Source organism: Phoca vitulina, unplaced genomic scaffold (assembly GCF_004348235.1).
Source record: "Phoca vitulina isolate PV1807 unplaced genomic scaffold, GSC_HSeal_1.0 scaffold12, whole genome shotgun sequence".
Taxonomy (NCBI): domain Eukaryota; kingdom Metazoa; phylum Chordata; class Mammalia; order Carnivora; family Phocidae; genus Phoca; species Phoca vitulina.
The window spans coordinates 23,327,471-23,340,175 of NW_022589715.1; the positions used below are offsets into that span (position 1 = coordinate 23,327,471).

A 12,705-nucleotide genomic window follows, 5' to 3' on the forward strand; every position below is an offset into this window, starting at 1 on the left:
CAACTATGCCACCCTCCATTGGGTCTCTTTTCTCCCTAGCCTTGGATGACCCATGGTCCCTTCTGCCAGGCATTCTACCTCCTCCGCGCCTGCAGCCTTTGCGCTTTCCCTGTGTGCTCCTCAGAAGACTGGACCATCTAAATCTCCTGTTACACTGTGCCCCCAACTTCCACCCCCCGTTTTAAATCAAGCTCCTGTTACCTCCCAGCTCCAGCTTCTAGTTAATGGCAGGGGCTTAGGCCCAGCCTCTCTGAGAAGTAGAGGAAGAGGAGGTTCCCACCAGCTGTCCTCGGCCCACCAGGCCGCCCCTCAGGAGGAATCCCCAAGTGGGCATCAGCTGGTGCTAGAGATGGGGGAGGCCCACAGTGGTCCCGATGCTTTGAAAGTTTTCTTAAGTGACAATTAATTGGTATTGCTAATCCCACGTAGACGTGGTCCATGCCCTCCAGGGGCTTACAGGCCATAGGGGCTGAGAAACCAGGAGGCAGCAAGGGGTGATATATTGTCGTAAGTGTGGAGATGGTGGGGGTACTGGACAAAGAATATCAAAAGGGCACCCACCCCACTGACTGGTGGATGGCTTCCCATGAGCCTCTGGCCCCACCTCAGGCAGAGGAAGTCAGCGGACCCCACTGCTCCCTATTGCCTGATCCACAGAGGGTGCTCTAACAGCCAGGGACAGAGGCCAGGCCTGTCCTGGATGCTACTCCTTTGCTCATATTCTCCAGACCATAATCCACACTCTTGATCAGTGGAGTTTGAAGCAGTGCTTCCCTGCAGAGTTCAGGAAAGGGGCCCAAGGCTGGACAAGTGAACGTGTTTGTGTTGGTGAATTGGAGGGAGGGTATTTAGGTCAAGATAGTGGGCTGAGGGTAATGGGAAGTTAAACCGGAGCTTCAGACCATGCCCCAGGTATAAGAGATAAGAAATAAGATCTGAGACAGAAATGTGGAAATTCCAAAGGAGGTGACCAAGACAGTTTAGGGGGTTACCAGAGGTGTTGGGGGGGGAGGGGAAATGGAGAGTGATGGCTGCAGGTTTTCTTTTGGGGCAATGGAAATGTTTCAAATCTCGATATAGGTGGTGGTTTCACAACATTGTGAATGTATTAAATGCCACCGAAGGGTACACTTTAAAACTATTAACTTTATGTTATATGAAATTCACCTGTAAGAAGTTTTTAGAGATAAAAAAGGAAGAGCTCAGATGGCTTTAAAACCCAAAGGGAGGATACAAAAGGTTGGAGACAGCAGAGATGTTGAGAAATTGTTATGGGAATTACAGCTGGCCATGAGTCTGCCCCAACCAAGCAAAGGATGGGCCAGGTGCCCCCTGCAACCCCAAGGCCACTGACAGAGAAGTCTCGAGGACACCTACGTACACTTCTGTGGAGCAAGAGCTGATGGTCGACGCTTTCCCGGGAATCTGAGTCATAGTCAGTGCCCGTGGGCCCGGAACTCTGGCAGACGTAGGATGTTGTTGGCTTTGTGTGTGTGTTTGAGAGAAGGGGGTGGAACTGGAGGAGAAAGTGCTTTTCCTGAACTGGGCTTAGGGGAATGCAGACAGAGGCAAGGCAGTGGCTTGCAGGGAATGGCAAAGTGCAGCTCTGTGACTTGTGCAAGGACCCCTTTGGGCAAGTGTAGGGGACTGATAGTTTTCCAGAAAGTAGGAAGGAGGGAGGGTGTGGTCCAAGATGATTTTAGAGGTCAGTGACTTGGGCCCAGCTGTAAAAAACCATAGAAGGCTGACTCCAAACTTCCTTTTACCTTTCTTCAGCTAATAAGTAATTTGTTCAATTTCAAAGATCAGGTTTTATTCTGAACTTGGTAAAATTTTAAGAACATCCAGTTTCCTTTTATGTAACAGTGTACTGGTTAAACTAGGGTAAGTTTGTTTTTGGTTTTGCCCGCCGGGCATATGCCTCTTCTGTCTGGCACACGTGTGTGCCCGTGTAAGTGAGTACCTGCAGGAAGGTCTGTGCTCCCTCGCTCTGCCGTGCCTCTTCTTCCTCCTCCTCACATTTGTAATATTGTGACAACATATACATCACATAAAATTGACCATTTTAACAAATTTTAAATGTATAGTTCAGTAGCATTAACTACATTCAAAATGTTGTGCAACTATCATCACTATCTATTTCCTGAACTTTTTCAATACCCCAAAGAGAAACTCTGTACCTGCGAAGCAATAATCCCTCTTCACCCCCTCCTCCCAGCCCCCGGCAGCCACTATTCCACCTTTTTAGGAATTTGCCTACTCCAGGTACCTCGTTTAAGTGGAGTCATACAGTATTTGTCTTGTGTGTGTGGCTTATTTCACTTAACAATGTTTTTTTAAGGTTTATTCATATCGTAGAATATATCAGAATTTCATTACCTTTTGAAGGCTGAGTAATATGGTATATTACATGCACACACATTTTGTTCATCCATTTATCTCTTGATGGACTTTATGGTTGTTTCCACCCTTTGGCCAGAGTTAATTTTTTTTTTTTTAAACCATTCAGAAAAAAAAACAAAACAACAGAACATTTAAGATACAGTGGGAACATAGTGAATTTTTAATGGGGAGACATTATTAGGAAGGTTAATGAATAAATTTTCCATGTATCATAAACCAGGTGGTACCTTCTGAACAAAATCAGTGTGAAAATGCTCAGCTCTATATCCTGAGGATAACCTAGTTTAGATTTTGCTAAATATGAGTCTTATTATACGAAGTTTATTTTAGGAACAACTATGCAGGAAATATGGACCTGTGACCAGGTGGCAGACCAGGGTTTTAAAGCTAGTGGCTGGGGCACCTGAGCGGCTCAGTCAGTTAAGCGTCTGCCTTCGGCTCAGGTCATGATCCCAGGGTCCTGGGATCGAGCCCCGCATTGGGCTCCCTGCTCAGCGGGGAGCCTGCTTCTCCCTCTCCCTCTGCCACACCCCCTGCCTGTGCTCCCCGGCTCTGTCAAATAAATAAATAAAATCGTAATAAAAAAAATAAAGCTAGCGGCTGACTGGGGAAGACAGCATCTACTTTGAGCATTAGAGGAAATTAAACAGGGGCACTACCCCTGCGGGCCAAGTCACCTAGAGCTATGGCTAGAGAAAGCTCATAGGGGAGAGCAGGACCTAAAGGTTCCTCTCTCCAGCTAACATCTCCCCTCTGGGGGCATTTTCACTCCCTGGGGTGTGAACCAGAGGAGAGGGGCACCAGCTGTTTGACGCAGATGCCCAGTGAGGTAGAGAAGTGCCCGAGGGAAAAAGTGAGCATCCTCATGGCGTGTGGGTCTAGGGAACAGGAGGGCAGAGCACCCTAAGGGGAAGCTGGGACAGAGCCCAGATCCTACCAGAAGCCTGGGAGGGGTCAGGGGAGCAAGGTTAGGCAGGACAGTGGGTGCCAGCAGAGCTCTCTCCATGGGGCATTCTGAGAGGTGGGAGGGGAAGAGGAGGGGGGTCTGTCCTCTGCTGGATGCGACATGGGGGAGGGGCCCTTTCCCCCAACCACTGAAGGCATGAGGAGCCTGGGTCCTTGATGATGTTGGATAACCTGGGGAATCTTTGAACTTGAGCTCCAGTTGGATATGAGGGACTCCAGAGTGGGCATGGGAAGCTGAACTGTGGCCCACACCTGCCTGGTGAGGGAAGGACGGTGAACAGGACAAAGCTGCTGGGGGCTGGGTGCTGCCACCACACAGATTCCTATCTGGGAGGTCACCGTGTCTCCCCAGCTGCCGCCTGCACAGCACGCCCTTCATGTTCTTTCTCATCGCATACTGTCAAACTGCTACCTTGTTTTCCTTTCAAATGATTTAAAGTGTACTTTGTCCTTACTGTTGACAGTATGTAGTTTGTCTATTGAATTGTTTTAGCTTAATTGATCTGCTCTTAGGCTTCCTGACCATTTTTATTTTCCCCCTTCTAAAATGTTTGTTATATGTATACTACCTTAATTTATAAACTCCTGGCTTCATCACATATTTTAAAAATTATTTCATTTTTTTAAGGGGCGCCTGGGTGGCTCAGTCATTAAGCATCTGCCTTAGGCTCAGGTCATGGTCCCAGGGTCCTGGGATCAAGCCCCGCATCGGGCTCCCTGCTCAGCGGGAGGCCTGCTTCTCCCTCTCCCACTCCCCCTGCTTGTGTTCCTGCTCTCACTCTCTCTCTGTCAAATAAATAAATAAAAAATCTTAAAAAAAAAATTTAAATTTCCTAGGAGTCCTGATTTTAATTTGCTAAATCTGGCAGCCCAACTGTGGACACTACCCAGAATTCTAAGTTTATGTATTTATTTAGTAATCTCCACCCCCAGTGTGGAGCTTGAACTCACAACCCCGAGATCAAGAGTCAAATGATTTACCAACTGAGGCAGCCAGGTGTTCCCCACTACCCAGAATTCAAAACTCGAGTTGAGTCCATAGGCTGCCATCTTTGACTTCCAAAGTCTAGGAGGAGGAAGAGGAGGTATGGACCAGGCTCTTTCCCCTCTGCCTTTTCTTCCAGGCTCTACAGAAAAACACACCAGACTGGGTTAATTTATGATAATTTGTTTTACCATAGGGCAAGGGCCATTTCAGAAAGGAATTACAATGTAGGTGAATATGATCCCAGATCTAGGCAGGCCTTCACCACTTGGACAGGTTGATATGCATTCCCTGTAGGTAGAGAGCTTCAGAGGACTGACTCACACCAGAGAAATCCAGAGGGTGAATGCGGGGACTAGCCTGGCTAACATCCTGGGGTTGGCCTGCACTCCCAGAGTTTGCTGGGACAGAGGATGAGCAAGTGTTTTCTGAGGACCAGATTTGGGACATGCATGCATATCCAAGAGGCCTGCATGGAGTATTCTTTTTTTTTTTTTTTTTTAAGATTTTATTTATTTATTTGACAGAGAGAGACACAGCGAGAGAAGGAACACAAGCAGGGGGAGTGGGAGAGGGAGAAGCGGGCTTCCCCCTGAGCAGGGAGCCTGATGTGGGGCTCGATCCCAGAACCCTGGGATCATGACCTGAGCCGAAGGCAGACGCTCAACGACTGAGCCACCCAGGCGCCCCTACATGGAGTATTCTGCTAATAATGTGCATTTCCAATTAATAATAAAGTTAAAGCAATTTATCATATTTGTAGAGGCCAGTTGTGTTTGTTCTTCTGTGAAACTGCCTGCTCATGTTTTTATTTAGTCCATCTTTCTACAGATTATCTTTAAAAACAAATGACTCATAGGAGTTCATGACATATTTTGGATACAAATCCTTTGTTGGTTACATGTGCTATAATTATCTTCTGTTTTGTGCCCTGTATTTTCTATCTTTATTTACTATTTTTAATTATTCATTCATTCATTCATTTATGGGGGTGGGGAATGGCAGAGGGAGAGGGAGAATCTTAAGCAGGCTCCACGCCCAGAATGGAGCCTGACACAGGGCTCTAACAAAACTGAGATCGTGACCTGGGCTGAAATGAAGAGCTGGATGCTTAACTGAGACACCCAGGCGCCCCTATGGTGTCTTTTAATATAGAATTTTTACATTTCATTAATTGAATTTATCAATCTTTTTCTTTATGGTTTGTGCTTTGTTCCTTAAGACATTTTTTCTTTAGAGACACTTTCCTATATTTACTTCTAAATTTTTTGTTTTGCCCTTCACATTTAAGTCTTTAGTTTTGTTTTTATTTCTCTCAAAATTATGTATGTGCCCAACTATTTTCAAGAGTCAGAGTTCTATAGGTTTGTGCTGTGTAAGAGCAGCTCTACACTTCCCTGTGCACACTCAACTTCCGTATCTTTAAAACACTTTTTAAAAAATTCCAGTATAATTAGCATACAGTGTTATTAGTTTCAGGTGTATAATACAGTGATTCAGCACTTCTATACCTTACCCAGTGCTCATCATAAGTGCACTCCTTAATCTCCATCCCCTTCTTAACCCATCCCCCAACCCACCTCCCTTCTGGTAACCCTAAATTTGTTCTCTATAGTTAAGAGACAGGTTCTTGGTTTGTCTTTTTTGTTAAATTCCACATATGAGTGAAATCATATGGTATTTGTCTTTTTCTGACTTATTCAGCTTAGCATTATACCCTTCAGATCCATCCATGTCGTTGCAAGTGACAAGATTTCATTCTTTTTTATGGCTGAGTAATATTCCATTGTGTGTGTGTGTGTGTGTGTGTGTGTGTGTGTGTGTATGTACCACCTTGTCTTTATCCATTCGTCTATTGATGGGACATTTGGGTTGCTTCCATATCTTGTCTACTGTAAATAATGCTGCAATAAACATAGGGGTGCATTTATCTTTTCGAATAAGTGTTTTCATATTCTCTGGGTAAATACCTACTAGTAGAATTACTGGATCACATGGTAATTCTATTTTTAATTTTTTGAGGAACCTCCATACTGTTTTCCAGAGTGGCTGCACCAGTTTGCATTCCCACCAACAGTGCAAGAGGGTTCTTTTTTCTCCACATCCTTGCGAACACTTGTTTCCTTTGTTTTTGATTTTAGCCATTCTGACAAGTGTGAGGTGATATCTCATTGTGGTTTTGATTTGCATTTTCCTGATGATGACTGATGTTGAGCATCTTTTCATGTCATCTGTTGGCCATCTGGATGTCTTTGGAGAAATGCCTGTTCATGTCTTCTGCTGATTTTTAATTGTATTTGTGTGTGTGTGTGTTTTATTGAGTTGTAAAACCCCTTATGGGATGTCATTTGCAAATATCTTCTCCCATCAGTAGGGTGTTTTGTTGTTTCCTTTGTTGTGCAGCTTTTAATTTTGATGTAGTCCCAATAGTTTACTTTCGCTTTTATTTCCTTTGCCTCAGACCCATCTAGAAAAATGCTGCTATGGCTGACGTCAGAGAAATTACTGCCTGTGCTCTCTTCTAGGATTTTTATGGTTTCAGGTCTCATTTATTTCCATGTCTTTAAGGGACTTGTGTGGCTTCTTCCTAATCCTCAGTTTTAAGCTTGTCTGTGGACTACTTTTTGGGAGTCAAGGCCATGTCTACATCACGCATGTGCATCCTTCCCACTCCCCAGCTTCCCAAAGAGATTAGACCACTGGTCGGGGAACATCAATATTCTGTGTTTATTTTAAGCTAAGCTACATAGTAAAACTATGATTGCTTATTCTTTTATGTAGATTTTTGTTTTCCTTGGAATTATCTTTTTTGGGGTTGTTGTTTAGTTTTTTTTTTTTTTTTTTTCCGTATAGCTGTCACTTATTCAGCTCCAAACTTGATCAGATGTTTGAATAGATCCCCATGACATTAAGGTGCCTCAGGGAACCTATCAATTAGATCTCCCTGAAGTCTTTCCCAGAGCCTCTGGTCTCCAATCTGGACTGATGACCCTCTGTGTGTCATCCAACAAACCCTTAGTGAGTCAAACACATGCTACACATTGTGTTAGGCCTGGCAAAACAAAGGGGTCAGGCGGAGGTGCCTGGCTGGCTCAGTGAGTGTCTGAGCCTTCTTCACAGCCTCCTTCTGGGTTAGGAAGGGAGCCTTGGTGGCGCCCTCTGAGCTGTGCTTGGAGGCAGGGTCTGCAGTTTAACTTGGCCTCTGTGGAAGTCTGCTGGGGAGGCAGCTGGTCCCTTACTATCTTGCTGGGCCTTCCCTGAATTTTGAATGAGGCCGATTAGCACCTTCCCCCCTCAACTCTGGGCTTTAGCTGTCATTCCAGGCTACAGGATTAATTACGTGCTTTATGTACATTATTAAGTTTATTAATTCATGCTTTTCAGAAGTGGTTATCCGGGTTATAAATGTTGGTTCCATGTGTGATGATAAATGCTCTGAGGCTTCAATCCTGAAGAGAGGGTAGCCGGAGGAAAATCCACCAAAGGCTAGAGGCCCCTGGCAAGCTGGAATGAGGCTAAGAGGAGGCTCTCAACCCAAGGTGCCTGGTCTGCTGGGAGTGTCTGGGCATGCCCAACAGCAACTAACCAGACCCCATCTCCACAAAGCCCAGGGCAGAGCTATTGTCATGTCCTGCTGTGTTTGTAAAGAAAGGCCGTATTTTGGGACGCCTGGGTGGCTCAGTCAATTAAACGTCTGCTTTTGGCTCAGGTCATGATCCGAGGACCCTGGGAATGAGTCCCATATCAGGCTCCTTGTTCAGCGGGGAGCCTGCTTCTCCCTCTCCCTTTGCCTCTCTCCCTGCTTGTGTGCGCGCACTCTCTCTCTCTGACAAATAAATAAAATCTTAAAAAAAAAAAAAGGCCATATTTCATTCCCACAGCCCATTTCCCTTGACTGATGCTTTTAGATTGAGGCTCCCCATACACCTCAGGAGAGACATTGCATAGCTCCCTGAACATCTCCAGATGGTAAAGAAATGACCCTCTGCTGCTTGCTTTACTATGAATCAATCAGAAGTTATTTATTTTCTAAAAGTATAAAAACACATACAGAAAGGGACTCACTCATGGCTAGACTTCAGAAATGATATCATTGTGACAAACATTCCTGTGGGCAAGGCCGCTGTGGAGAAAGTATTGCTCCCAAACCATTAATAATCCTAATCACCACTCTGCCTCAGACTACTGACTTACTATTTCTAAATTAAACGTAGACAAAGAGTTAAGTTTTATTAAACCAGACTCATAAAAGTAAGGATTGTGCTTCTTCAGGTTGATAAAATATAATTCCAAGACTGTGAGGAAAATAATCTTGTATCAGTTCCAGGGAACTTTTCTCCCCAAGAGCTGATTGGTCACTTTCTGTGGAAGAAAAGAAAGACAGGAAAAAAGTGAGATACTCTTGCCATCAGAGGCCGGCAGCCAATCCTCACCCCAGACATGTCGCGGAAGAGACCAGTGGGGTTCTACCCAAATCTTGTTTATCTTCCCCAGTTACAGAAACTATGGTAATTATGCAAAAAAATTCCTCCTGAAGTGTTTAGGAAAGATGATCTATATAGTCACTATCTATTATTTCTGTACAGATACAGATCACTTATGATCTGGATAGGCCCATCCATCCATCAGTTCAAACATACGAGCACGAGAGGCCTGGCCTGTGATGCTGACCCACTGGACAGGCCATGTGGTGCCTGGGGACCCCCTCCTCGAAGGGCCCGGCCCAGCCCAGCTCCAGGTGTGCTCCAGAAGCAGTTCTCCAATCCCACATCGGTCTGGTATAAACTCGTCTTTTGGATTCTGACTTTCAGAGTCCTCTGGTGGTGAAGTGAAGGGGTTGGGAAGGAAATGAGAACAGTGAAGGATATGGACCTTCAGGCATGGTAGCCTGCCTGGCTTCTCAAGGAATATACTGGTAGCAAGTTCCCTGGCGTCGGAGGGTCTGGGTCTTGCAGCACCACTGATTCCACTGCGCTACAGGCAGGAAATGGTGGTGGCTTTGAGGCTCTGAGTCCCCAAGCTGCCAACTCTTATGCTACACTTGACACTTTCCAGTTTATTTTACAAGCTCTAGAGGTATTTGACTTACCAATAAGGGGCACAACACTACCATTTGGGACTCTAGAATGAAAATCCAACAATTCTGATAGATTTGGACATTTCCACCATGACTCCTAAGTACAGAATTTGGTTTTGTTCCAAATGTATGCCTGGAAGGTGCCTTTTCTAGATTCGCCTTTTAGATGTTTTGATTTGAAGTCTAGTCAAATAAAGGTGCCTTTATCTTCCAAATTTCAGCAGTGGTACAATGCATTACAACCTTAAGTTTACTTCCCAGATATGGTTAATTCAAACAGGTCAGATGTGTTTCTCTCAATTTCTCTTTCCCCTGATAAACCTGATGGATCCTGCTCAAGGGCTGACTGACCTTCTTGAATAGCTGAGCTCGCAGCCGGTATGACTTATATTCCAGTCTCCTCTTCTCCTCGTCTCTCTTTCTCTGAACTTCTGGAAGCTGCTCATAAATCCTTAGGAATGGTGCCAGCAGGAAAACAAAAAGCAGTGAGGTCACCCAAACACAGAGGGACATGATCTCTTCTCCCCCCATGTCCCTAAGGTCTGCTGCTCTCAGGGCATTTAGATCTCAAACACAGGCCTGGGGCCTCGGTCATGGGCCTGCTTCCTGTTAGACAGTTGGACACAAAGAATGCTGGCCTGGGGTGCTCATGATCTGGGAGGGCAGACAGATGAAAAAAAAAAACGTAAGAAATCTTGCTTATAGTGGTTACTTCTGAGAAAGGAGTGGGATAAATGGGTGGAGATAACAGCTTTTTACTCTATATGCAAAAATGGACAGTTTCAATATAAAATAACAGCATGTATTAGTTAGTATATTTTTAAACACACAGAAAATAACAGAAAGAAAAGTACAATAATGGCCCTATGTACAAAATGCTACACAGAGTTCCACGAAATGAAAGGTGGGTCTTAAAGACAGGAGCAGAGAGGGGATGGGAGGAGAAGGGAGTATTGGTAAGAAAGAGTCAAGGCCTCAAAGAGAGGCATGCAGGGGATCATGTGGGAAGCAGATGAGGTGAAGGTGAGGTGGGCTGTGGAGGGTCTTGTAGCCATGTGAAAACCTTGGGCTCTGTCTTATCAAGGATTGGGTGCCACTGATTTTAAGTAGGGAGGAACATGATCAAACATGCATTTGATAAATATACTCTAATTGGAAATGATCTAAATTTCCCACAAAAGAAAAGTTAAACAGATTATGGAAATATAATGGAATTATTACAAAGCATAAAAAAGATATTTCAAAGAATTTGAGAATTTTTAATGATATGGGAAAATGTCACAATATATATGTTGAGCAAAATAAAGCAGGCTACAAACCGGTATATATAGTATGATCAACAATTTGAGAAAAAATAAGTGTGTGTGAATACAGGTCCCTGCAAAACCCCCGCTCCTGCCGGAAACAGGACTAGTGTCAGTTCAGTTTAGATGGAAGGATGATCAGTGACATTTATTTTCTTCTCATTTTCTCTATATTTTCCAAAGTTTTCTATAATTTGAAAAAAAAGTCACTGAAAATGACGTAGAGGCTCTGTGGAAAATAAATGAGAAAAAAATAAAGAGCAGAACCAGGAAGAACAGTGTCCTCTGAGAGTGGGGGCCAGGCTGCACCAAGGTGGTGAGAGCAGATTCCAGAGCAATCAAGAAGCTGAGTGTTCAGGATGCGCTAGCTGGCCCCATGTGTAGTGGGGGGTAACATGGCTAGAGGTGACTGCTCCCCAGCTCTATAGCTGGATGAGGGGGTGGCCCAAGCAAGTGTGGCAGCGGAGAATGGGGAGGTCGGTTTTGGATATGGAGGAGACGATCACTAACTGAAAACACTACACTGGAGGGCAGGAACAAGACCAAAGAAGAACATACCTACATTTTTAAAAGTCACTGTTCATGAAAACCACATGTGATATCACCTCACACCTGTTAGAATGGTTATTTATTTATTTTTAAAGACTTATTTATTTATTTATTTGACAGAGAGAGACAGGGAGAGAGGGAACACAAGCAGGGGGGAGTGGGAAAGGGAGAAGCAGGCTTCCCGAGGAGCAAGGAGCCCGATGCGGGGCTCGATTCCAGGACCCTGGGATCATGACCTGAGCCGAAGGCAGCAGCTTAACCAACTGAGCCACCCGGTGCCCCTGTTAGAATGGTTATTATTAAAAAAGCAAGAGAGAAGAGCCTGCTTCTCCCTCTCCCTCTGCCTCTGCCGCTTCCCCTGCTTGTGCTCTCCCTCTGTCAAATAAATAAAATCTTAGGAAAAAAAAAAAAAGCAAGAGATAACAGGTATCTGTAAGGATGTAGAGAAAAGGGAACCCTTGCGCACTGCCGATGGGGAATGTAAATTGGTTCAGCCCCTGTGGGGAAACAGTGGAGGTTCCTCAAACAATTACAAATAGAACTACCATAAGTAACCTAAGTGTCCATCAACAGATGAATGGATAAAGAAAATATAATATATTATTATATTATTATCCAGTCATAAAAAAGAAGGAAATCTTTACATTTGCAACAACGTGAATGGACTTTGAGGATATTATGCTAGGTGAAATAAGTCAGATAGAGAAAGGCAAAACTGTATGATCTCACTTACATGTGGAATCTAAAAACATCAAACTCAATGAAATAGACAATAGAATGGGGTTGCCAGGGGCTGGGGGATGGGGATAACGAGGAGATGTTAGTCAAAGGGTACAAAATTCCAGTTATAAGAGGAAAAAGTTCTGGGGATCTAAGGTCCAGCACGGTGACTCTAGTTAACAATACTGCACTATATACTTGAACGCTGCTAGACCTTTAATGTTCTCACCATAACAGTAAGAACACCCCCACCACCCCCAGCAACACTACTACCACCAACAAAATGGTAATTATGTGAGGTAAAGGATATGTTAACTAACCTTAGTGTGGTAAACATATTGCATATACATACATCAAATCATCCCATTATATATCTTAAACTTACACAATGTTATATGTCAATTAAATCCATGATCGATACATGCATATTGCTAATTAACTGCTAATGCATGCAATGGCACAAAATTCAGCAAGTATAAAAAGGCAAAAAATTAGTCTTTGTCCTACTTCTATATGTTAGTCACTCAGTCCTTCTTCCCAAAGGCAAGTGCTATCACCATTTTTTGGGGTACCCTTCCAGAGATATTCTATGCATATAAAAGTATATGCATCTATCTATATAGGCACAAATACTTTTTAAACACTGCACATGGTAGCAGTGTACACTGCTTGAAACTTGACTTTTTTTTTTTTTTAAGATT

At 44.1% G+C, this 12,705-nt stretch overlaps 1 protein-coding gene across 7 annotated transcripts in view; it reads right to left on the reverse strand.

The window, feature by feature from the left end:
- Positions 1–8,202: 8,202 nt before the first annotated feature.
- The window catches only part of ALMS1 (ALMS1 centrosome and basal body associated protein), a 190,092-nt gene continuing 185,589 nt past the window's right edge, over positions 8,203–12,705 (reverse strand). For 4 of the 7 annotated variants that reach the window (XM_032410690.1, XM_032410685.1, XM_032410681.1 and 1 more), the window contains one exon: positions 8,204–9,882. In XM_032410690.1, the coding sequence (XP_032266581.1) occupies positions 9,699–9,882 (184 nt within the window). In that variant the 3' untranslated portion in view covers positions 8,204–9,698. Of the gene's footprint in view, positions 9,883–12,705 lie in introns of all 7 variants that reach the window. The other 3 variants (XM_032410686.1, XM_032410682.1, XM_032410684.1) reach the window with 3 other exon arrangements.